This window comes from Urocitellus parryii, chromosome 7, assembly GCF_045843805.1.
Source record: "Urocitellus parryii isolate mUroPar1 chromosome 7, mUroPar1.hap1, whole genome shotgun sequence".
NCBI classification, from domain to species: Eukaryota; Metazoa; Chordata; class Mammalia; order Rodentia; family Sciuridae; genus Urocitellus; species Urocitellus parryii.
In genome coordinates, this window is record NC_135537.1 from 146,120,475 (window position 1) to 146,146,512 (window position 26,038).

General features: G+C 45.4%; 1 protein-coding gene across 4 annotated transcripts in view; it reads left to right on the forward strand.

The window, feature by feature from the left end:
- The window catches only part of Unc45b (unc-45 myosin chaperone B), a 44,267-nt gene extending 24,389 nt beyond the window's left edge, over positions 1–19,878 (forward strand). For 2 of the 4 annotated variants that reach the window (XM_077800747.1, XM_077800748.1), the window contains exon 20: positions 1,736–3,943. In XM_077800747.1, coding sequence (XP_077656873.1) covers positions 1,736–1,996 — 261 coding nt within the window. In that variant the 3' untranslated portion in view covers positions 1,997–3,943. Of the gene's footprint in view, positions 1–1,735; positions 3,944–13,468; positions 15,640–19,851 lie in introns of those variants that run through there. The other 2 variants (XM_077800751.1, XM_077800750.1) reach the window with 2 other exon arrangements.
- Positions 19,879–26,038: the final 6,160 nt, after the last annotated feature.

Sequence of the window (26,038 nt, forward strand, 5' to 3'; positions counted from 1 at the left end):
TCTGATTCAGTTGATTGGGTTGGGAAGCTTCTGGTCTGTGGACCACACTTCAAAGCCATTGCATTAGAGAAGCTTCTGCTGGAACACCTGTGGAATACCCATGAATGCTGTCTGTTTCCTGGCACTTACTGTATGCCAGGTGTCACTCTGACCTTTACATAGATGCATCATTTATTCCTCCCAACAACTCTGTGAAGTGAGTATTATTATTACCTTTAATTTCTGGACGAGGAAACTGAGGTACAGAACGTAACGAGCCCAAGAGCACAATTAGTTAGGAAGGACTGGAGTCCTTCGGGATTGCCAGTCTACCCCTGGCACTTCTTCATTCTTCTCGAGGGTCTCAGTATTCTTGGCCATCTTCTTGTCCCATCATGGACATGCTGGGAGACTCATGAGACTTCCCAGGCCCATCTTTGGTACAACTCTGGGGCCTTTTGAATGCTGGGCATCTCTATGGTCTCACAGCAGCTGGGCTGTGCCCAGGGAAGCCAGGCTGCAGATCCTCCTGCCTGGGATCCTGATTGAATTTCTGTCATCCTTTCCCCTGGTCACCCAGTGACATTCCAGAGGGACCCATTAGAAGATGTTCATCAGCATAGAAACGGTCCTTGAACCTTCCACAGTTAGATGGTTTTCATTTTCTTTCCTGGGGCAGAAGACCTAGTGTAGTGTGTCAAAAAATGTGCTTAGAAGCCTGAAAGGCAGTACTTGTCTTTTCCTCTCTCTGCCTCCATCTCCCTATCTGAGAGCAGCACATGCAGGCAGGGATCCCTGCAGACGAAGGGTGGATGAAGGCATGAGGGAGCCCAGGGGAAAACCTCTGGATTGGTGTCAGGTCACCAGGGCTTGTTGAGCCCCCATGCTAAGCTCTTTCCATGAATCATCTCATTACTCATTACTAGAGGAAGGTGGAGCAGAAGACAGGGGAGGCTCCTGAAGCTTAGAGAGGGTGAATAGCCTAACCAAGGCCATGTAGATGGTATAAATGCTGAGCTAGGATGGGAACACTGGTTCTCTGACTGCAGAACCCATGCCAATGCGATGCCTATTTTGCTCTGCTGCCTGGGGTGTGTCTATTGAAGGCTAAAGGAGTCAGTCTCCTGGTTCTACTCTCAGCTTTATCACTGTCTCCTAGGGTGATCAGAGTGACCTAGAGCCCTGCTCCCCCATGCACAGTAATTGGACATCTTCATTTCTGTGGATGGTGGATTGAGGAAGAATGGAGGAGAGGATTCACTTCAGACTCTGGTGTTGATTCTAGGCAAAGCCATGCCTCCCTGCATGGAGCTGTAGTGTGAAAGGCACTTGGCTTGGCAGAAGCAGGCATTGCCCATGAACCCAGAGTGAGAAATCTGATTTCTTTACTTTCTTTCTTTTCTTTTCTTTTTTTTTTTTTTTTGTGGTGCTAGGAATTGAACCCAGGGCCTTGTGCTTGGAAGGCAAGCCCTTTACCAACGGAGCTATATCCCCAGCCCAAGAATTCTCATTTCTGAACACTCCACATCCCCATTGTGCTCAGACATGCAGTGGGCCTATCTCTTTACTCTCAAGTTGCTTAAGATGTGAATAGATGGAGGATGTTAATCCTCTATATTTCCAGATATGTGGCCATAGCTTAGTTACTTGGCTGTAAGTGTGGCCAATGCTTTCTACTTATCTTGTCCCCAAATCTCCTCTCTCTGTCTCCCTCCTGATTCCTTGACTCCTTCCTCTCCTTTTCGGCCCTCTCCAGACATCCCAGTGGTTGGAGATCCTGCAGCGGCTTTGCCTGCATGACCAGCTGTCAGTCCAACACCGGGGCCTGGTCATCGCCTACAACCTGCTGGCAGCCGATGCTGAACTGGCCAAGAAGTTGGTGGAGAGTGAGCTGCTGGAGATACTGACCGTGGTAGGCAAACAGGAGCCGGACGAGAAGAAGGCGGCTGTGGTTCAGACAGCCAGGGAGTGTCTCATCAAGTGCATGGATTATGGCTTCATTAAGCCAGTGTCATAGACAAGGGCCCCAGGGGTGCTGAGGCTTGTTCTGTATTGTGTCAAGTCCTGCGCTGGGTACTCCCAGAGTGTCAGTTCATTTGTGGATCATAGCAGTGACAATTAATTTTCAACATAGTGGAAAATGTTTGTTTTCTGAGTTGTTCCCACTTGTCCTAAGAAAGTTTGGGTGTTTCTGGCTCTCTTGCTCCCTGCCTCCTTACGTGTGTCATGATGTAGAAGTTCCTGGAATAATCTCCATCTGTAATTAGAAGACAGATTGGATAATTTTTTTCTGTACCCATTCTGAAGGTCAGGATAATGGGCTGAAGTTCTATTTTGGAAAATGAATTGTGCAGTAGGTAGGAACTAACAGACGTGTGACTATGAGGATTAATGCTGTTGTATTTGGATTCTGGCTTGTGCTGGTTTTCATACCCTCTCCCCACACTGTTGGATCAGGCTTTCCAGAAGTGCTTTTTCACCTGCAGTGCCCTGTCCCAGCCCTGTTCCCCTTCCCTTCACCCCACGTTGATGGAAGTGTAGTTTATGTCGGGCACAGGGGCATCATCCTTGAGATTTGCTTGGCAAAGTCTTCCAAGCAAGATGGACACAGTGAATATAAATAAAACTCAACATACTTTAAGCAAAAATTAAATTTATCTTGGCCGCCCAAGGAAAGGCCTGACATGGTTGTTAGATCCAGTGGTTCAAAGTTGTCACCAATATTATTCTCTGGGGGGGGGTCTTTTTCTCCCTTTCATCTCCCCACCCCATATCTTGTCTTGATTTCCTCTGGGGTTTGACCTCATTCTCTGTGAGGCTCTCTTCGTGCAGGAGGAATACTAAGTCTCCAGCAGCTCCAGACTTACATAGTTGTTATGGTTCACTACAGTAGAGAAGAAAAGGACCATTTTCAGTAACCCAGCAAAATTCCCAGCAACGAGTAGGATGTCCAGCTTGGGTTGTATTTCCGTCCGTGAGCCAATCCTATGCAGGGGTGACTGCTCATTGCCAGGCTCAGGTCATATCAATGAGTCTGGGATGAAAAGGAGTTTCATTCCTGTCCAATTGACATGGATGGATCAGGGTTCCTAAAGAATGGAAGAGAAGTGTCACCACAGAAGAATGTTATGATCAAAGAACGTGCTCTTAATGTCAGGCCTAGGCACAGAAGAATGACACAAGCAGGGTGCTTGTAGATGTGACTTTCTCTATGAATATTGCCTTCCCAGCATGGCTGAGACCTCTGTGATGGAGTGCTGCGCTCCAGTAGGTCCCAGTTCCATCCACATTTATTGAAAGGCCAACGTTTCTGATAATCAGCATTGGGTAGAAGGTAGGGCATTGAGATTTATGGCTCTTGATGAAAATTAGAATTATTTTGGTACAATAAATATAATTATACACATCTTTGGAAAATCACCTGAAAAAGACACAGATTGCTGGAAAGTTGCACCATTAGGATTGGGTCAAATTTTAACATGATTCACCTCCTAGAGAACAGGTACAAACATCAGGAGAACTGAGCCTTCAGATCTTCTCTGTACTAACAACCCTCACGTACACCTTCCCCAGCGCTTACGTGAGCTTGCACAGCAGAAACCATTCTCGTCTTCTCCTTCTTATTCTGACAGAGAATGGCAGTCACTGAGGTGTGGTCCTTTTGAAAATATATACAACATTTTTTAGTAATAAATGGTGTGATTTGACCTGTATATCTTCTCCTTTCCCCACATTTAGGACTGAGTGGGTGTATTAAGTACTTTAGAAAAATCTCTCAGAGATAGGGCCAAAGTCTTATTCATTTTCACTTTTGTGAGATTATTACCTGCCTGGTGTTGGTGCACACCTGTAATCCCAGTGAGTAAGAAGTAAGAAGTAAGAAGTCCGAGGCAGGGGAATTACAAATTTGAGGCCAGCCTGGGGAAATTAGTGAGAACTTGTCTCAATAATAAAATAAAATAAAGGGGAAGAAGATGGCGGCTGGGAATGAGTGAGCCGCTCTGTGCTCTGCGCCACCGCCGCCGCAGCGTATGTTGCTGCTTCTTAAAAGAAGAAGTAAAGATCATCAAAGGACATCTGTCGACAAGGATTCAGCACCGTGTCAAGAAAAGGGCCTAGATGGAGTGAATCCGCCACGACTTCAGCTCGAGCAGTAAGGCTGCAGCCCCCGAGCTGCCGGGCTCCCTGGGCCCCTTCTCACTCCCCTCTCCGCCTCTCCGCTTCGCTTCTCCCCCGCCATCTCTCCTCCCACGCTCACTCCCTAAATCTAGATCTCAATCTCTTTCCCCCACCCCACCCGCTCTCTCGCGTGCCCAGTACCCGGCCCGCGCGGGCCCCGAGGCGCTGCCTCCCCTCCCCCAGCCCGCACCCCCTCCACGGGGGTCCCGAAGGCCACAGCTTTGCCGCCACCACCACCGCCGCCGCTGTAGCCACCGCCGCTGCCGCCACCGCTTTCCGCGGAGCACCTTAGAACAGACTCTTAACCGAGTAAAATGGAACAGCTGATAAGATGAGTGACAATTTAAAATCTAAATGATCCAACATGGCGGCGGACGCGGAGAGATCAAGTCTCTAACCCCTTCAGCTGCACGGGCATAGGGAGAAGTAAACTGTCAAAATACTGTTCGCTCAGGACCACTAGGCACGGTTGAGCTGAAGTGGACCCCGGGCGAACGGTCTAGCCTTCTCAGAACACACCGAGCCCGAATTGGCTGCATTCTAGCTCAGGTTCGCCTGCTTCATGGACTCAACACTAATGATCCCACTGAAATAACTAGTCGGCCCGCCTGAACTCAAAGAGGTAAAAGCCAACTAAGCACCACAGCCAGACCCAGGGAATCAGGAGTGACGCAGGACTAGCGGCGCAGGACTCCCAGCTATTGCTATCACCAGTGCTGACAACAGGTCCCTTGCACCAGCTATCAGGGGAGTTGCTGCTACCTGAGGGCAAACAAATTCGCTGGGGGCCCTCAGCCCCAAGCCCTACAAACTTAGGGTCTGAGGGAGGCAAACAGAAAGGGTGTGCCCAGGCACCCATGAAAACAGGGCTCCCAGGAGCAGCAGACCTGGCGTGTAGTCAGTATTGTGGTGAGTGTCACAGGTGAGCGGGGCCTGGCTTGAGGAACCACAAGAGAAGGCCCTAGGCACTCAGGATTAGAGACCCACACAGTCTGGGAAGAAGAGCTGAGGCACAGTGATTGGTTCCCACCTATAAAGAAGAGAAGCCTGGCCCAGTGGGCATAGCTACACCAACTGGATGAGAAGTTAATCGAGCTATATGACTGCATTTATTATTATTATTATTTTTTTTAATGATTATTATTAGTATTTTTTTTTTATTTTCACTTTTTGTTGTTGATGTAGTTGCTGTTCTTTAACGTTCCTATTAATGGTTTCAATTTTTTTAAATTCTTTTTATTTTATTAGTATTACTATTATTTTTTAAACTTTAATTTCCATTTTTTTACTATCATAATAAAATTTTTTTTTTCTTTTTTTTTTGTTGGTTTTAAATTTTTATTTTTTTTCGTTTCTTCTTTCTTTCTTTTCACTTTTTTTTTCTTTTGTCTTCTCACTTCTTTCAATTTTCCTATTCCACCTTCCTTGAATTCTACCTGCCTACACTCATTCTCTTTAGTGACTTCTTCCCTCCCCTTCTAATATCTCTCCTCCCCAGTATCACACTAATTGGAGGAGGATCACAGCCACTACCTGCCCTGAAAGGGTGATTTTTCAACTATACAAGAGCAATATAATTAAATAGAGGGGGAAAATATCAAAGACACAACAATTTCACCAAGCAGAAAGAAACGCCAGCAGTATGAAACGACAAGGAAAGAAAGGACCACAGGCAATGCAGGTCAACTCAACTTTAGAAGAGGTAATAGCTGCAACAGATGGAATGTCAGATAGAGAGCACAGGACATACATGCTTCAGATGATCTGGAGTCTCAAGGAAGACATGAGACAGCAAAATCAGACAATGAAAGATCATATTGACAAGCAAATCCAGGAAATAAAAGATCAATTTCACAGGGAGATAGAGGTAATAAAAAACAAACAAATAGAAATACTAGAGATGCAGGAATCAATAAACCAACTTAAAAACTCAATTGAGAATACTACCAGCAGAGTTGATCACTTAGAAGATAGAACATCAGACAATGAAGACAGAATATTTCAACTTGAAAAGAACATAGATAGCTCAGCAAGTCTACTAAGAAACCATGAGCAGAACATTCAAGAGCTATGGGATAATATCAAAAGACCAAACTTAAGAGTCATTGGGATACAGGAAGGCACAGAGCTCCAATCCAAAGGATTAAGCAATCTATTCAGTGAAATAATACAAGAAAACTTCCCAGACTTGAAGAATGAGACAGAATCCCAAATCCTAGAAGCCTACAGGACGCCGAATGTGCAAAATCATAAGAGATCCACACCTAGACACATTATAATGAAGATGTCCAACATACAGAATAAGGAGAGAATTTTAAAAGCTACAAGGGAAAGGAAGCAGATTACATTTAGGGGTAAACCAATCAGGATAACAGCTGATCTCTCAACACAGACTCTAAAAGCTAGAAGATCCTGGAATAACATATTTCAAACGCTTAAAGAAAATGGATTCCAACCAAGAATCGTGTATCCGGCGAAATTAAGCTTCAGATTAGAAGATGAAATGAAAACCTTCCATGATAAACAAAAGTTAAAAGAATTCGCAGCTAGAAAACCATCTCTTCAAAAAATCCTTGGCAAAACATTACAGGAAGAGGAAATGGAAAATAACGTTGATAACCAACAATGGGAGGTAGGACAGTAAAGGGGGGAAAGTAGTCAAAGAGGATAACAAATCAGGTATAGTAACATCAATAAACAAATATGGATAGAAGAACAAACCATATCTCAATAATAACCCTAAATGTTAATGGCTTAAACTCACCAATTAAGAGACACAGGCTAGTAGAATGGATCACAAAACAAGACCCAACAATATGCTGTCTACAGGAGACGCATTTGATAAGAAAAGATGTACATAGACTGAAGGTGAAAGGTTGGGAAAAATCATATCACTCATATGGACCACGGAAACAAGCAGGAGTGTCCATACTCATATCTAATAAAATAGATTTCAAGCCAAAGCTAATCAAAAGGGATAAAGAAGGACACTTCATACTGCTCAAGGGAACCATACACCAACAAGACATAACAATCATAAATATATATGCCCCAAATAATGGTGCAGCCGTGTTTATCAAGCAAACTCTTCTCAAGTTCAAGAGTCTAATAGACCACCATACAATAATCATGGGAGACTTCAACACACCTCTCTCACCACTGGACAGGTCTTCCAAACAAAAGTTAAATAAGGAAACTATAGAACTCAATAACACAATTAACAACCTAGACTTAATTGACATATATAGACTATACCACCCAACATCAAGTTGCTACACTTTTTTCTCAGCAGCACATGGAACCTTCTCAAAAATAGACCATATACTATGTCACAGGGCAACTCTTAGACAATACAAAGAGGTAGAGATAATACCATGCATCTTGTCTGATCATAATGGAATGAAACTGAAAATCAATGATAAAAGAAGAAAGGAAAAATCAAGCATCACCTGGAGAATGAACAATAGGTTGCTGAGTGATCAATGGGTTTTAGAAGACATCAAAGAGGAAATTAAAAAATTCCTAGAGTTAAATGAAAACACAGACACAACATATCGGAATCTATGGGACACATTGAAAGCAGTTCTAAGAGGAAAATTCATTGCTTGGAGTTCATTCCTCAAAAAAAGAAAAAACCAACAAATAAATGATCTCATACTTCATCTCAAAATCCTAGAAAAAGAAGAGCAAAACAACAGCAAAAGAAGTAGAAGGCAAGAAATAATTAAAATCAGAGCTGAAATTAATGAAATTGAAACAAAAGAAACAATTGAAAAAATTGACAAAACTAAAAGCTGGTTCTTTGAAAAAATAAATAAAATTGACAGACCCTTAGCCATGCTAACGAAGAGAAGAAGAGAGAGAACCCAAATTACTAGCATACGGGATGAAAAAGGCAATATCACAACAGACACTTCAGAAATACAGAAGATAATAAGAAAGTACTTTGAATCCTTATACTCCAATAAAATAGAAGATAGTGAAGGCATAGATAAATTCCTTGAGTCTTATGATCTGCCCAGATTGAGCCAGGAGGATATAGACAACCTAAACAGACCAATAACAATAGAGGAAATAGAAGAAACCATCAAAAGACTACCAACTAAGAAAAGCCCAGGACCGGATGGGTATACAGCAGAGTTTTACAAAACCTTTAAAGAGGAACTAACACCAATACTTTTCAAGCTATTTCAGGAAATAGAAAAAGAGGGAGAACTTCCAAATTCATTCTACGAGGCCAACATCACCCTGATTCCGAAACCAGACAAAGACACTTCAAAGAAAGAAAACTACAGACCAATATCTCTAATGAACCTTGATGCAAAAATCCTCAATAAAATTCTGGCGAATCGGATTCAAATACATATCAAAAAAATTATACACCATGATCAAGTAGGATTCATCCCTGGTATGCAAGGTTGGTTCAATATACGGAAATCAATAAATGTTATCCACCACATCAATAGACTTAAAAACAAGAACCATATGATCATCTCGATAGATGCAGAAAAAGCTTTCGACAAAGTACAGCATCCCTTTATGTTCAAAACTCTAGAAAAATTAGGGATAACTGGATCATACCTCAACATTGTAAAAGCAATCTATGATAAGCCACAGGCCAGCATCATTCTGAATGGAGAAAAATTGAAGGCATTCCCTCTAAGATCTGGTACAAGACAGGGATGCCCTCTCTCGCCACTTCTGTTCAACATAGTCCTCGAAACACTGGCCAGAGCAATTAGGCAGACGAAAGAAATTAAAGGCATAAAAATAGGAAAAGAAGAACTTAAATTATCACTATTTGCAGATGATATGATTCTATACCTAGCAGACCCAAAAGGGTCCACAAAGAAGCTATTAGAGCTAATAAATGAATTCAGCAAAGTGGCAGGATATAAGATCAACACGCATAAATCAAAGGCATTCCTGTATATGAGCGACAAATCCTCTGAAATGGAAATGAGGACAACTACTCCATTCACAATATCCCCCCAAAAAATAAAATACTTGGGAATCAGCCTAACAAAAGAGGTGAAAGATTTATACAATGAAAATTACAGAACCCTAAAGAAAGACATAGAAGAAGACCTTAGAAGATGGAAAAATATACCCTGCTCATGGATAGGCAGAACTAACATCATCAAAATGGCGATATTACCAAAAGTCCTATATAAGTTCAATGCAATGCCAATCAAAATCCCAACAGCATATCTTATAGAAATCGATAAAAGAATCATGAAATTCATATGGAATAATAAAAGACCCAGAATAGCAAAAACAATACTAAGCAGGAAGTGTGAATCAGGCGGTATAGCGATACCAGACTTCAAACTATACTACAGAGCAATAGTAACAAAAACAGCATGGTACTGGTACCAAAACAGGCGGGTGGACCAATGGTACAGAATAGAGGACACAGTAACCAATCCACAAAACTACAACTATCTTATTTTTGATAAAGGGGCTAAAAGCATGCAATGGAGGAAGGATAGCATCTTCAACAAATGGTGCTGGGAAAATTGGAAATCCATTTGCACCAAAATGAATCTGAATCCCTATCTCTCGCCGTGCACAAAAGTTAACTCAAAATGGATCAAGGAGCTTGATATTAAATCAGAGACATGGCATCTGATAGAAGAAAAAGTTGGTTATGATCTACACGCTGTGGGATCGGGCTCCAAATTCCTCAATAGGACACCCATAGCGCTAGAGTTAACAACTAGAATCAACAAATGGGACTTACTCAAACTAAAAAGTTTTTTCTCAGCAAAAGAAACAATAAGAGAGATAAACAGGGAGCCTACATCCTGGGAACAAATCTTTACTCCACACACTTCAGATAGAGCCCTAATAACCAGAATATACAAAGAACTCAAAAAATTAGACAATAAGATAACAAATAACCCAATCAATAAATGGGCCAAGGACCTGAACAGACACTTCTCAGAGGAGGACATACAATCAATCAACAAGTACATGAAAAAATGCTCACCATCGCTAGCAGTCAGAGAAATGCAAATCAAAACTACCCTAAGATACCATCTCACTCCAGTAAGACTGGCAGCCATTAGGAAGTCAAACAACAATAAGTGCTGGAGAGGATGCGGGGAAAAGGGCACTCTTGTTCATTGCTGGTGGGACTGCAAATTGGTGCAGCCAATTTGGAAAGCAGTATGGAGATTTCTCGGAAAGCTGGGAATGGAACCACCATTCGACCCAGCTATTCCCCTTCTCGGTCTATTCCCTAAAGCCCTAACAAGAGCATGCTACAGGGACACTGCTACATCGATGTTCATAGCAGCTCAATTCACGATAGCAAGACTGTGGAACCAGCCTAGATGCCCTTCAATAGATGAATGGATAAAAAAAATGTGGCATTTATATACTATGGAGTATTATTCTGCATTAAAAAATGACAAAATCATAGAATTTGGAGGGAAATGGATGGCATTAGAGCAGATTATGCTAAGTGAAGCTAGTCAATCTTTAAAAAACAAATACCAAATGACTCCTTTGATATAAGGGGAGTAAACAAGGACAGGGTAGGGACGAAGAGCTTGAGAAGAAGATTTACATTAAACAGGGATGAGAGGTGGGAGGGAAAGGGAGTGAGAAGGGAAATTGCATGGAAATGGAAGGCGATCCTCAGGGATATACAAAATGTCATACAAGAGGAAAGGAGGGGTAAGACAAGATAATACAAATGGAAGAAATGATTTACAGTAGAAGGGGTAGAGAGAGAAAAGGGGAGGGGAGGGGAGGGGAGGGGAGGGGAGGGGAGGGGGGATAGTAGAGAATAGGACAGACATCAGAATACATCAGACACTAGAAAGGCAATATGTCAATCAATGGAAGGGAAACTGATGTGATACAGCAATTTGTATACGGGGTAAAAGGGGGAGTTCATAATCCACGTGAATCAAACCGTGTAATATGATGTATTAAGAACTATGTAATGTTATGAACGACCAATAAAAAAAAAAAAAAGAAAAAAAAAAAAAAATAAAATAAAATAAAATAAAAAAATGAATAAAATAAAATATAAACTAAATAAATACAATAAAACAAAACAACGCAAAAATACCTAAAACAAAACAATAGAATAAAATACAATATAATAAAGTAAAGCAATAAAATAAAATAAAATGGACTGGGGATGTAGCTCAGTGTGGAGCACTTACCTAGCAAGCCCTGGATTTAATCCTCAGTACTACAACAAACAAACAAAACCCATTGTAAGAAACTGCCTTTACTTCCCACTCCTTAGTTACAGAAGCCATTGGCTTTTCCAACCTGGACTCAGTCATTTTTCTTTGCAGGACACAGGTAAGCGCACCCTTCCTAGCAATTTTCTTTCTTTTCGCCTATGCTTACAAATAGACCAATGCTAGCTTGGGATCATCTATTATTGTGGTATCTCACTAAAAAAACATCAAGGAGCAGACAGTGTGTGCCAACTTCCTAACCATTTTCCTTAGAGCAAACCCATGAGTACATCTGAGGTATGCTTCTTAAATTTCAAACACTGGAGAAAGTCAGTATTGTTTTCATTACTTTCTAATTGAAATACATTATTGTCAGAGAACTTACCTATATAATATTCATCCTTCACATTTGAGGAGCAAGGAATTTTAAATTTTATATCTCCAAAATTATATTTTGTAAGAATTGAACTGAACCTCTTTTCCCCTTTGTCTTCCTGTTTGTTAAAAGTGAATGGCAGGGCTGGAGCTGTGGCTCAGTGGTAGCCACTTGCCTGGCATGTGTGAGGCACTGGGTTCGATTCTCAGCACCACATATAAATAAATAAAATAAAGATCTATCAACAAGTAAGAAAAAAATTTTTAAAAAAGTGAATGGAAAACAACTTCTGTTTCTAACACTAGTATCATAGCTGTTGCAGACTATATATATATATATATATATATATATATATATATTTCTACATATATATATATTTATTATTATTAGTTGTTCAAAACATTACAAAGCTCTTGATATATCATATTTCATACATTTGATTCAAGTGGGTTATGAACTCCCATTTTTACCCTGTATACAGATTGCAGAATCATATCAAGTACATATCCACGTTTTTACAAACTGCCATACTAGTGTCTGTTGTATTCTGTTGCTTTTCCTATCCTCTACTATCCCCTCTCCCCTCCCCTCCCCTCCCATCACCTCTCTCTACCCCATCTACTGTAATTCATTTCTCTCCCTTGTTTTTTTTCCCTTTCCCCTCATTTCCTCTTATATGTAATTTTGTATAACAATGAGGGTCTCTCTATATATTTTTTCCAAGAGAAAAAAATATATAGAAAAGTAGGCAAAATTTAATCTGTAGGCAAAATTTAAAAGCATCAAGGAGCAATTGAGGCAGTGAGGACTTGAGAGGTGAAGATCAGGGAAAAAAGAAAAAGCAGAGAAGGAACTTGATTTTTTTTTTTTTTTTTTTTTTGGCACTAGGATTGGAACCAGGGCCCCATGCATGCTAGGCAAATGCTCCACCATTGAACTATAACCCCCGCCCCAGAGAAACTGACTTAGGTGTAGGCTTTTTTGCCAAGAAAGTTGAAGATGTAAGTGGTAGAGACCATTTATTATCAAAGAAGAAATAGATCTGGGTGGAGTAGCACATGTCTGTAATCCCAGGGACTTGGGAGGCTGAGGAAGGAAGATTGCAAATTCAAAAGCCAGCCTCAGCAACTTAACAAGACCCTAAACAACTTAGCAAGGCTCTGTATGAAAATAAGAAATAAAAAGGGCTGGGGATGTGGCTCAGTGGTTAAGTGCCCCCAAGTCTAATTCCTGGTACCAAAGAAAAGAAGAAGAAAGAGGAAGAGGAAGGGGGTAGGAGAAGGAGAAAGAAAAGAAATAGAAAACATTAATGCAGTAATCTATTAAAATCCAAACCCCAATGAATACATCTGAATGCCAAGGTGATAGATTTCCTTGCAGTTGATACACATGAAATCTTTTGGAGGTATTAGGATGGACTTAGGCCTGAGCCTAAGCAACTTCATTTTAAAAACTCCAGTTTGAAACCTGCAGTCTCACCAGGCACACCCACAGAGCCCTCCAGTATGGCCTCAAACAAGTTACTTCCCCTCACCCTGATAAACAGAGTGAAGCCTCTGGCAGGCCGTCCCGAGGGAAAGGCAAGAAGATCAGGATAGAGACCATCAGACCAGATGTTTCTGACCCCAGAGTAAATGATGTCATGGAGAAATCTGGTGGTAGCTGATCAAGACTGAAAGTGGGGTCAAAAGCCCCCAAATTCAGTATAAATAATAGAACTGATAAATAGGGATTCAGCCAGCTGAAACAAGGATGCACTTGAGCTAGAGCCTGATGAAGATCTGGACTGACATCCCAACACTTGTCATCATTTCCTGATTCTCTGCGTGATCCTCACTGCTCTGAAACTCTACCTGGACCTTGGTGAGAGTCGTAGCTTCTCCCTATGACACTCTGCTCAACCAGTCTTCGACTCCACACCAGGAAAAGCCTGCCTTGGTTCTGTACTTGGTCACCGCGGTCTAAGTGAGTTTGCATCTGCTGGACATAAAGCGTAAGGCTTGAGACTTTTGAACTTGCATGCAGAGGGAATGTCTGTCATAAGCCTGTCATGATTAAGTGTGTTTTGCAGTGCTTAGAATTAATCTAGAATTGTTTGCTGTGAATTAATTATTCTAGAATTGTTTACCGTGAATGGATTATGTCTATCGCAGTGCCTAGTATTAAGGATTGTCGTTTTCTTGATTAAGAACCTACAGAGTGAAATTATATTGAGTAATTTGAGTGAATAAAGCATTGAAAGGGGCAGAAGCGCATGGACATTCTTCATTTCTCCTCTTGACTGCATATGTCACAATTTTGCCCCCTGGCAACAGGAGGTAACAATCACACCGTGAGCCAAGTTTCTGGGATCCTACCTACCACACAATTCATTTTTCAAAATAGAAAGAACTTCAGCCCATTATCCTGACCTTCAGAATAGGTGCAGAAAAAATGATCCAATCTGGATTTTCTGGCTTCCATTTTCTGTCTTCTAATCACAGACGGAGATTAGTCCTTTAGTTCCCTCAGCTGCAGGATGAGTTCAGAGGTAACATGTCTTTTTTGAAAGAAGAATGGAGGAGGGAAAAACTTTTCTAACTGCTCAGCTAAGCTATGGGGTGGGGCTCCCTTCTTAAAAAAAACCTGTCATTCTGCTTTCTGAAGGTGACAGTGTTAGTTATTAATAACAGGGTAAGTTGTGTCTGGTTATATTCAAGGTATACTTTCCTAGTCAGAGTCCAGAGACTGGGTTGGGTTGTGGCATGCAGGATCGGGCCCCTCATCACCACCCAATTCCCCTGCCTCCCAGCCCGTATTTTTCTTCCCCAGCAGAAATTCTGGCTCAGGCTCAGCTGAGTGGGTCGTGCTCAGTCAGCACCCTGCATCCAGCCAGGTGGGCAGCAGTTCTGTGATCAGTGTGCCTGCAGGACTCCCGTGGCTCCTGACCACAGCCTTCCCCTGTGGCTGTCGGGTTGAAGCTGAGGCAGATGGTTTTGGTCTTTAGTGAAGGCGGCAGTGGCCGCTCAGAGTTCAGGCCGTCTCAGGGCTCTCACAGCTCGCAGAGCTGCTCTTTCTGGAGGTTAAGAGAGTCATGGTGGTGACCTGTGCTGGGGGCCTGGTGGTGTGTCTGCTGCTCAGCCTGAATCCAGAGCACTTGAAACTGTCCTTAGAGGGACGCAGTGGAGCCCTGTCCTGGCACCCAGCAGGGTTTTCCTGAGCTCAGGGCTGTTCCATGGAGCCCGCTGACAGGCAGTATCAGGAGGTGCTGGCCAGGTTGTCTTGGGGGACCGCGCAGCCTCACGTCTGCTGCTGTGCTGTGTTAAATGGTGCGGTGGCCAGGGCCAGTCTAGCAGAGGAATGGGGTTTCCACGGCGTCTGCCCCTCTGGTGTGGAGGCGTCTGTACCAGCTGCTCACTGTCCCTCCTTCCTGACCTGCGGGTGGGGGGCTCGTCTGTGCTCTAGGGGAGAGGACACCCAGGTCGGGCCCACCTAGCAGCCTCTGAGGACTTGTTCCTTCTTCTCAAGAAAGACTTGAGACAGGAAAAGGTGTCGCTCTCCCATGGAAATTGTCAGGTGTGGCAGCCTGGAGGAAGCCCTGAACGTGGTTGGGAGCAAACCCTCAGCGTTCTGAATCTCATCCTGAATCCCTGTTAATCTCACATAGAAAAAGGTGCTAGGAGATGGCCAGGACCCACTGTGTCAGTGGCAGGGGCAGCTCTGGGTCCTTGCACTCTCCGCCACTTACATGCGGGTAGTGGGCTCAGGGTGAGCGCTCTGGTTCCCCCCTCCCCCCCATCTGGGGTACTAATGCAAAATGTCAATGAATTATGTCTTTTTCAAGGCTTTGACTCAGATTTGTACTTTGATATATGAAAGGGAATATCAAGCTTGTTTGTACGGAAATAAGACTGTATATAAAAATGAGTCTGTGTTGTGTCTGGTGACATACATTTTGTGTTTACCCAACGCTGTACTAAACTTTGTGCTTGGCTTTGAATTATATATATATATTTACACCTGACTTTTTTAGATAAAAAGAAAATTTAGAGGTTAAAAAAAAAAAACCTGGAGAATGTTGATACCAAAATTCAAAGAAAGCAGCCCAAACATGAATAAAACCAGATTGTGTGAACACACAGTGGGATTTTCCGGCTTCCATATGGAGAGAAAACACTGTGTACACAGGGTACTTGTCCCTCCCAGCCTGCCCTGCTGAAGCCAGGGAGATGCTGGATTTTCGGCGACTGTCCCCTCCAGTGTTCCCAGAGGAAGTGCAAGAAGACACACAGGCCTGGATACCAAAGCTGCCACCACCTGCAGAAACTGCTCAGCCCAGAAATTTGCTGCCCAGCAGTTCCCCTTGTGTCTGGCCAGGCCCCTGCAGATCAGAAGACAGCCCTCAGACAGCTCTGGGGCAGGACACGGGTGGAGGGATTCCTGCCATTGCAGGAGCTCCTAGTGGTCAAACCCTCCACCGCCTGCCCCGACCCTAGCAAGACTAGACACAAATGCTAGCTCACACTTTCACTGCCACAGGGGAGGACAGAGTGTCCTGTGCCAGGCCCAGTGAGCCAGATCCTGGCAAGACTCACAGCTGCACACCTGCAGGACCAGTCCTGTGCTGGCCCACAGCCTATCACCTGTCATTGCTTCCCCCTTCAGAGGCCTGGGGGTGATTCCCTGCCCCCTCCCGCCCTGCCCTGCCCTTTCCCTGCTCCTGCCCTCTGCCCTGCTCCACCCTTGGTGGCACCTGGGGTGCTCTTATTGTGGCCCAAGCCACAGCCCCCTTGGTCAGAGATTACCACATCCCCCACCACCACCACCGCCAGGAGGCATGGGCAGCATGTCCCTGTACTGGAGGTGCAGGTACCGCCAGTTGAACACTGCTTGTGTACCCTAGTCCCCACCTGCCCAGGGCCCCAAGAGCAGCTCTCTGCTGCTCAGCCCTCCACTGTCCTTGCCCCCTAGGTCCACTGGACTCCAGTCCACTTATGCAGCTATTATGATGCCTCTGGAGAGGAGCGCAGCGGGGATGAGGGGGTGCTGCACCAGCTCAACAGGAGGGATCCCTGCCACTGCCATAGCTGCTGACCCTCAAACCCAGCGTCTACAACCCTTCCCAGATGATTGGGCAACCTCACTGGGTCAGCTGGTGGACCAGCGGGATGTGGCTCTGCAGCCCCAGTGCCAGCGCTTCACAGTTGCCCCAGGACCCAGGCACTCACCAAGTTCACAGATCATGTGCCTATCCCGCCTGCATGGGGGGCGGGGTGCGCACACAGACATTGCATCCCTTTGTGATGCGACCCTGTGTTGACTGTTTTCTGCACGTGCCCGCATCATCTACTCAGCCTTTAAAAGCTGGGTCCTGGCCACGGGTCTGCCATTGCCCTTTCGCCTCAAGCCGCGCTGGCAGCAGAAGAAGGACCATTTGTGCTCAGCTCTGGAATCCCTGAATCCAGTCATCTTCCCTGACCCTTACCGCTGCCATGGGCACTTCCCAGGGTAAGCTTTGTCCCTCAACCCTGCCCTGGCCCTGATGGGCATGGACCTGCCAGAAGTGTCCCGAATGAAGTCCAGTCACAGAGTCCCCTGACCTTACCTACAGTGGTTGGCCACTCTGGCCAGCCCCTGGGGTACAGCTCCCAGGTTGTCCTGCTGCCATCCTGGAACTGCACATCAGCAGTTGAGCAAAGTGCCTCTTGGCTGCTGGTCCCAGATCCTGGGAGACCTGGACATTACCTCCCCCCTCCACATGCCTGGTCTCCTGAAGATGATGCTGTCAGCTGCACCTTTCACTAACTCCTGCAGCCTACACCACCCACTCAGCAAACAGATGCCTTGTATGGCACAGGAGCAGAGAGCCACTCCTTGCCAGCTTGTAGCACCATGGTATACCCTAGAGCCTTGCCCAGGGAAGATTGTTCTCAGTGCCCTTAGAGACAGTGGCCAAGGGTGGACGAGCAAGTGGAAGGCCCTGCATATGGAGAACATCAGAGGGGGAGCCCATATCACTGGAGAAGCACAATAGGACTTCAGGCTCCTGGTGGCCCATAGCCGCCTGCCTTCCTTTGTGCCCAGGCAGGGAATCCTCCACACCCAGAGTTCCCAAGTCAGAGCTGAGATATCCTGGGCCTTCTGTATGAGCTCCTGCTCCAAGAGAAAGGCCACCGGAGCTCCTAGAGCTCCACTAGAGGTCTCCAAGCCCTGGAGAGGAGGGCTCCAGGCCCACCCAACAGCAAGCTGCCCCAGGGTACTCTTCATCCCCAGGGATGGCAGCCATTATGAAGTCAAACAACAATAAGTGCTGGCGAGGATGCTGGGGGTGGGGGGGGGAAGGTACACTCAATGGAATATTACTCAGCACTAAAGAATAACAAGATCATGGCATTTGCAGGCAAATGGATGGCATTAGAGCAGATGATGCTAAGTGAAGTTAGGCAATCCCTAAAAAACAAATGCCGAATGTCTTCTCTGATATAAGGGGGGTGACTCAAAATGGGATAGGGAGGAAGAGCATGAGAAGAAGACTACCACTAAATAGGGAAGAGAGGTGGGAGGGAAAAAGAGGGAGAAGGGGAGTTACACAGAAGAGGGAAGGAGAACCTCATTGTTATACAAAATATATATATGATGTTGTAATGATCAAAAGAAAAAAAAGTGTGTCACATTAGATTGGATAGAGAGAAAGGATGGGAGAGGAGGGCAGGAGTAGGGAGGATAGGAATGAGAGAGTAGGAAGTTCCTACTGGAGTCAGATGCAGGCCCCAGATGTGGGGGAAGGGGGACTGTGAAGTCATAATGGTGTTCATGAGGATGGCCCAAAGGGAGCCACTGGCTGCAGAGCCAAGCCTGCCAATGTGCTGGGAGAGGGCCTGGGAGGAAGGGCCAAGCAGCAGTTGGCAGGCTGTGGAAGAAGGGGACACAAAGTTTGGAGGTGGGACGGTGTCTCTGGGAGGAGAGAGCAGAGCCCACCCACATTGGGCGGGGAGGCAGTGCTGGGGTGGTAGGGCAAGGTCTGATTGAGGCCCACTGATGCCAGAGGCTTGGCCCCTCCCCAGGTAGAGGGGGCCCACACATGGGCTGGGGTTGGGGGACAAGGTACAGCTGTCCCAGATGGCCTGGGACTCACCCATCAGAAGGCAGTTGATATGCTGCAGAGCTTTCTCTTTCTCCCAGTTGAGGTCCTCAGTGGTGACTGAACAGGCCAGTTCCAGAAGTGATGGCAGCCTCAGAGGTCCCCCTATTGATGTGACAGCAAAGGAAACTTTCATTTCTGTGGCCTACCCGTAATTCCCCATGGATGAGCACTTCTTCCTTGGCAATGGCTGTCCCGCTCTGCCTACAGCCACCTTCTCACACTGGGCCTTCTTTGCCATCCATTTCCCTGCAAATGCCATGATCTTGTTATTTTTTAGTGCTGAGTAATAGTTCATTGTGTATACATGCCACATTTTTTAATCCATTCATCTATTGAAGGGCATCTAGGTTGGTTCCACAGCCTAGCTATTGTGAATTGTGCTGCTATAAACATTGATGTGGCTGTGACCCTGTAGTATGCTCTTCTTAGGTCTTTTGGGTATAGTCTGAGAAGGGGAATGGCTGGGTCAAATGGTGGTTCCATTCCCAGCTTTCCAAGGAATCTCCATAGTGCTTTCCAAATTGGCTGCACCAATTTGCAGTCCCACCAGCAATGTATGAGTGTACCCCCCCCCCGCCCCGCCCATCCTTGCCAGCACTTATTGTTGTTTGACTTCATAATGGCTGCCTTTCTGACTGGAGTGAGATGGTATCTTAGGGTGGTTTTAATTTGCATTTCTCTGACTGCTAGAGATGGTGAGCATTTTTTCATGTACTTGTTAATTGATTGTATATCCTCTTCTGAGAAGTTTCTGTCCAAGTCCTTGACCCATTTGTTGATTGCGTTAACTGCTTTTATGTTGTTTAACTTTTTGAGTTCTTTGTATACTCTAGAGATCAGAGCTCTATCTGATGTTTGAGGGGTAAAAATTTGTTCCCAGGATGTAGGCTCCCTATTCACCTCGCATATTATTTCTGTTGCTGAGAAAACATTTTTCAGTTTGAATTCCTCCCATTTGTTGATTCTTGGTTTTAACTCTTGTGCTATAGGTGTCTTATTAAGGGATTTGGGGCCTGCCCCCACGAGATGAAGATGAGGACCAACTTTATCTTCTGTTAGACGCAGAGTTTCTGGTCTGATTCCTCAGTCTGCCAACTTGAAAGGTACAGAAACTCGCTCCCCGTGGGAAGCAGCCCCTCACCCCTGAAGCCACTATCCACCTGGGGTTTCTGACAGGAAGAAGCCCAGAGGGCCCCCCACACACACACACCACCAGCTGTCAGTAGTTTGGACACCTGGGAGCTCCAGGTCCAGGGGTAGCTCCATTCCCACCATCATAGCAGGCCCCCCAGCCTGGGGCAGCCGAAGCCACTCAGCCCTTGGTGCTGACAGACATAGAAATCCCACCGTGGGGGCCGTGCCAGCATCTGTACACATTCTGCTGGCAGCCAGGCTGCAAGGCCCACTGCAGCATCTAGTCCAACAGCCTCTGTAGCTGCTACTCAGAGGCCAGGGATTTCGAACAGTGTTTGTCCCAAGAACTGGCAGCCCCAGTCAGCATGGGACAACCAAGTTTCATTCCCCTTAATGCTGCCAGTGTCAGTTGCCTCAATTGCAACTTGGAGGACAGATTTGTCCCCAGTTCTTCCATCTCCCATGGCAGAAATGGGCATCTGCTAAAAAAGTAGAGGGACCCCCAAAACCAGAGAACACCATGGGGCAAGCTTGGGACAGAACAGCTCCAGGGCCTGCCCCTAGGCAGAGCACCACCATGAGGACCAAGGGAGGGAAGGGAAAATACAAACCAGGGCAAGCAACCACTGATGTTTGTGCAATTCATGCCATCCCCCAAAGCCTGACCATGCAGAACCCCTGAAGCTCTCCTGGGGGGAACCATCACCACCTTCAGAAAGGCCACCTCGACTTGTAAGTTGGTCCCCATGCAATCAAGGAACCTGGGAGCCCCAACTAGCTCCCGGGTCTCATATCTGTCTTTGGGGTTCTGTTCATCTCCTCCCCAAGTGAAGGAAAGAGAAGCATGAGACAGCACTTACAGGGTAACTGGGGCTCCGACATATTCAGCGCCACTAACTAGACCATCCCTATAGTGGTCACTTTACAGGGGACAAAAAACAACTCTGTTCTTGGAGCCATGAGGGCCACTCCTTTAAGTGCCCAAAGGCGCCCCCTTACAGGAACCCTGAATTCCACCTAGGAGCATCAATACCTCCATGAACCAGGCTGCATATATTTACAGAGGGAATCATATCACCCATTTCCCTGGTGGTAAAGGTGAGGCTCTGGGAAAGGACATGAATTATGAGTTAGCCAAGGTCCTGCCTGAAAGAGCTGGGACTGGCATTCTGAAAATCTGGCTCCAGAGCCTCGTGCGCATAACCCTGCAGGGGAGGCCTGATGCCCGGAGCTTGGAAGGGAGAGACCCATCAAGTTGGGGTGGGGGGCTCAGAGAAGAATGAAGAGATGGGTGTGGCTGGGGAATTCGTCCAGAGGGGGAGACCAACAGGAGCTGGAGGGGATCAAGTGAGGGGGCTGCATGAGCAAGGCCAGGCAGCGGGAGTGTGTGGGTCAGGCAGAGGAATGACCTGTGAGCAGCTGGGGGTGCACGGATGGAGGGGGACGGGATTCAGAAAGAAAAGAAGGTTGGGCCACACCTTGGAAAGAGCCAGGTCTGGCAGGGAGACACCACCCCTCCCAGCTCCATCCTCCAACTGTCTTTGAGTCTGTGCCTTGAACTTCCCCAAATCCTCCCTTCTCACCGCCTCCACTGGCCCTATTCCACACCTCCCAGCTCTCACCTCCTCCCTGCCTCACCCATAACAAGTCAAAAAGCTCAAAGCTGCTGGCCATTTCCATGTAGCTCTTTCCCTGCACCTTGTCCCCACATCTGTCTTAACTTGAACTCCAGGTCGGCTCTGTAGGGGCAGTGGTGGGTGACACACAGGATCTCCCTGCTTTAGAGCTGGAGAAACTGAGGCCCAGAGAAGTAATTCCTACTTCTATTTCAGACCTTGGGCCATCACCACCTCCACGAAGCCCTCCCTGCACTCTCTACTACCCTGTCAGGCCTGGTTTTGGGTTATTTGCTCTCAGAGGACCAAGGATCTTTGCTGTAGAGAACTGGCCTCGGGTTGCCACTGTCTATTCCTTCACATGGATTAGTTTATGCCTTTCTATCTCACTTGGCATGCAGGAGACACTGAGCGACTGAATGACAGTTTGGGCTCTTGTGACAAGTAACAAGAAGAGGTGTTAGTAGAACATGGATGGGGCACCACATGGTCCTCACTTGGGGTATAAAAAGTCTAGGAAGCGTCTATAAGGGGTGATGACCTGGTTGGAGCTTGAAACCTGATTTGCTGGTATCAGCTGGAACATACAGAATGGTACCTGGCAGGAGGTGAGCCCCCGCTCCTGTCACCTTCAGGAATCTGGGTTCAGGGTCCAGTGGTCTAGTAGCTGGGAATGTGGGCCTGTGAAGGCCTCTGCCTGAGCTCCATAACCCCAGGTGACCTTGAGGCAGGCAGGGTGGCACACCCTTCCTCTGCTCACTCCCCTTTGTCCAGTGGTAGCCCAGGGGCATCTGACTCACCTCCTCTTTGCCCCACTTCCCCATAGTGAGATTTATTTTTAAGTCACCCCAAAACTCCCTCCAGCCTTCCTGATTCAGCCACCCTGTTCTCTGTGATTCTCTTGTGAAGGTCAACTCAGGGTCCCTGGAGGACTGCAGCCCATGCACCTCACTGGCTCAGCTCACCCACCCCACCCTGTGGCTCTCCACTTTCAGGGGAGAGTAAGCCAGGGCAGTCCCTGCCAGAACCTGGACTCTCCAGCCTTTGAATCCAAAGGTGCCAGATGCCAGCCTTGCCTACCTTGAGGGTAGTAGTTGTCAAGTGCTTCACAGTCATTTCACAGGAGCATTGCTGGCACAGTCAGGCATTTCATTGAGATGAATCCAAACCAGGGGAGCAGGTTTTTGAGCAGTATTGGATGTGGGGATATATAATGTGATTGGCTTTCTAGAAGGTAACCTTATTGCCATGGTTCCTGATGGGCACTGCTGAAAATACAGAACCATCTGGAGGACTGAAAATTTGATGAGTCATTCATTCATTTATTTTTATACCAGATATTGAACCTGGGGGTTCTTAACCACTAAGACACATCCTCAGACTTTTTTTTTTTTTTTAAATATATTTATTTAGAGACAGAGTTTAGCTAAGTTGCTTAAGACCTCTCTAATTTGCTGAGCCTCGTTTTGAACTCCATATTTTCCTGTCCCATCCTCCCCAATGCTTGGACTACAGGTGTGTGCCTCCAAGCCCTGCTGGGCCTTTCATTTTGGCCAGATCTGAGCCTCTTAGTACTTTTGTTAGGAAATGGCCAGGAGGAGGGAGAGTGGATCTTAAATGGATGGTTTGTTATTGTAAAGGCCTGGGGATTATAGTTTGAATTAATCTAACAGTCTTCTTAATATTGTCCTGAGCATTTAATTTACCCATATTGACCCTACCTCTCCCCCTGCCCAATGCCACTGTGGATCACCAAGGGTTCTCTATGGTCCGAGTTCAGCCACAACCCTTTTCTTGGTTACTTCTCATAATGACACACCCATGAACTGCATACCTTGACTGGTAACTAAAGCTTTCGTTGGTGGTGCTTTCAAATAGGAAACTATAAATTTGTTAACAAGTGACTTGTCTAGAAATCATTTTCTTCCAAATTGTTCCAAAGAGGTCAGACTAGAAGAGGACCTAGTCACTTGCCAGGCTGACCTTCTTCAGGTGTTCCAGCCCCTCAGTGATTTCCATCAGTTCCCCCTCTTTGTAAAATCATGCAATAGACTGTGTTTGGGGAAGCAGCAGGCTTAGGATTGAAGCAGGAGTTCAATTGAGGTTTTCAGAAGGAGGCTAGGATAGGATTCCTCAGTGCTTCCCCAGTGAGCTTGCCTTTTAATAGCAGGTAACCCTGGGAATGGGACAGCGATCAATAACTAATAGATATCAGTCCTCACATGAAACAGCTGATGTGCTGTGTTCACCAGCCTATTCTTTTTTTTTAATACTGCTTTTTAGTTGTCAATGGACCTTTATTTGTTTATATGTGGTGCTGAAGATTGAGCCCAGTGCCTCACACATGCTAGGCAAGCACTCTACCACTGACCCAAACCCAGCCCCATCAGCCTATTCTTTAAGAAGAAAGGATGTTCATAACCTGTTAGTGTCAGGAAAGCCAAAGGAGACCTGTACTAGTCTCTGGGGAGTAGTAGCCTTCTAGGGCAGGCTCCCTGACTGTGTGTTAATTAAGTGTCCTGGTCCACGTGGGCAGGATGAAAGTCAACCTCAGTGTGAACTGGAAAGCGCAGAGCTGATGACCAAAGAGAGCTGTTCTTTGACACTGCATTTCTTTCATGTATCATGTTTAGCATGAGGAAGATGGGTATTTTTTTTCCTTGTGGAAATTGAGTTAATAGGTGGTAAATAAATATCTTAGTTGCTTCTGATGTGGCTGAGGAGAACTTTCAAGTGTTGAAAAAGCTGGTTTCTGTATATCATTGTATAGCCAATTGCAATTCTTATGAAACCTTCTCATAGGCTGTTTCTGGTTTTATTGGGATTTTTTTCAGCATTGTGAATTGAATGAAGGAGGACATTTTCCCTTCTTATAAACTTTTTTGGAATTTTGAGATTTGGGTTTTTATTTTAGACATTTCTTTTCCATTTGAATAGATTCACATTTGAAGGGAATAAATCAACCAGCCTTAAGAAGTGACATCTTTCTGATGGATAGAAGCAATTCAAGGAAGAATAAGGATGATGTCTTTTAGAAATGCTATAGGAATATTTGTTTGGGGGTCAATAAATAACATGCTTAGAGTTTAATAAATATTTTGTTATGTCATCTTAGTTTCTACATTTTTGTATTCTAGTAGAATTTTATCTAGTTTTAATATTTGTTTTTGAGCAGACATCTTTATCTTGAGAGATATCATTTAGAGTTACTTTTCAAAATTTGCAGCTGTGTAAATCCAGATGCTTGGTGAAGCTGCTGTGGTGTGAGGAAAGCCTCTCCTGTTAGGCCAGGAGCCTGTAAGGCACCATCAGCACATATGAAACCTGCTGTGTATTATAAGCAACAGGAAATAGCACAGAAGCTGCAAGTGCATTTAGGTCATTTGGAAGTTGAATTCTTGCTTAACATATCTTCTCCCCTTTAGTTCTTTCTTATAGTAATTTGAAGCTGATGAATTCATTGGTATTTTCAGGAGAGCATATACAATTAAAATATTTTAAAATTCAGTATCAGTTCAAAGAACTTAGCATCACCTCCCTCTCACCTTTGGTGGGAAGGTAATGAGCAGCCACTTAGCTCTGTGTGCACAAGGACGATGGTCCTGAGTCTCCTGGGATGGCTAGCTAAATCTGGAAGTTCCTTAGGAGATGGAAAGACATCAGCTCCTCGTGTTCCATTCAAAGTGAGCACAGGGTGATCAGTGAACATGCATTAGGTTAGTGAGTGTCCCCTGCAGGGACTGGTCTCCTATTCCCTTTCCAGACCTCAAAGCTGAATTGTCTGTCCTTCTCTCTGCTCCAGTAGCCTCAGCTATTGAGTACTATTGCCTCTGAGATGCTTCTTGTTCATCCTACTGGGATCTTGCCTCCAAGGTTTAGTTGGAAGAATAGGAGGAAACTGTTGCTTTAAATTGCACACAAAACAAAAGGAAGTGGCTTCGCTTTTCCCTAAAGACATGGAGAAAGAGAAGTCCGTTCCCGTGGTCGTGGCCATGCTATGGAACAAATTCTTGGCCACTCCACATCATCCTTGCTTCTTATATGTTTTGTGCATCAGTGAATTTTTTAGCCCAAGCATTTTCACCTATGGGAGGCGTGTAGAAATGGAGGCACAGAAATGCCAGCTCCTTGCCATTTCATGGGGTCCTTGGGTCTCTGCCTGCTGCCCCACCAACTTTCCCCACAAACCTCTGGAATTTCAGCAGTGCCCTCTGCTGTGGGCCTGTGGAGCCAGACTAAGTTAGACTTCCCGTGACTCAAACTTGGAAGTGATACCCCATGAGGCTTGTTGATTTCTGTTTCTTAGAAACCAGATGCTGATGTGGATCCCCTGAGAGAGGAGGGAGCTGCAGGCTTTGGGCACAGGATGCTGTGGTGTTTGAAATCCCCTGTAGTGTGCCCCATCACACTATCAGAAGAGACATTG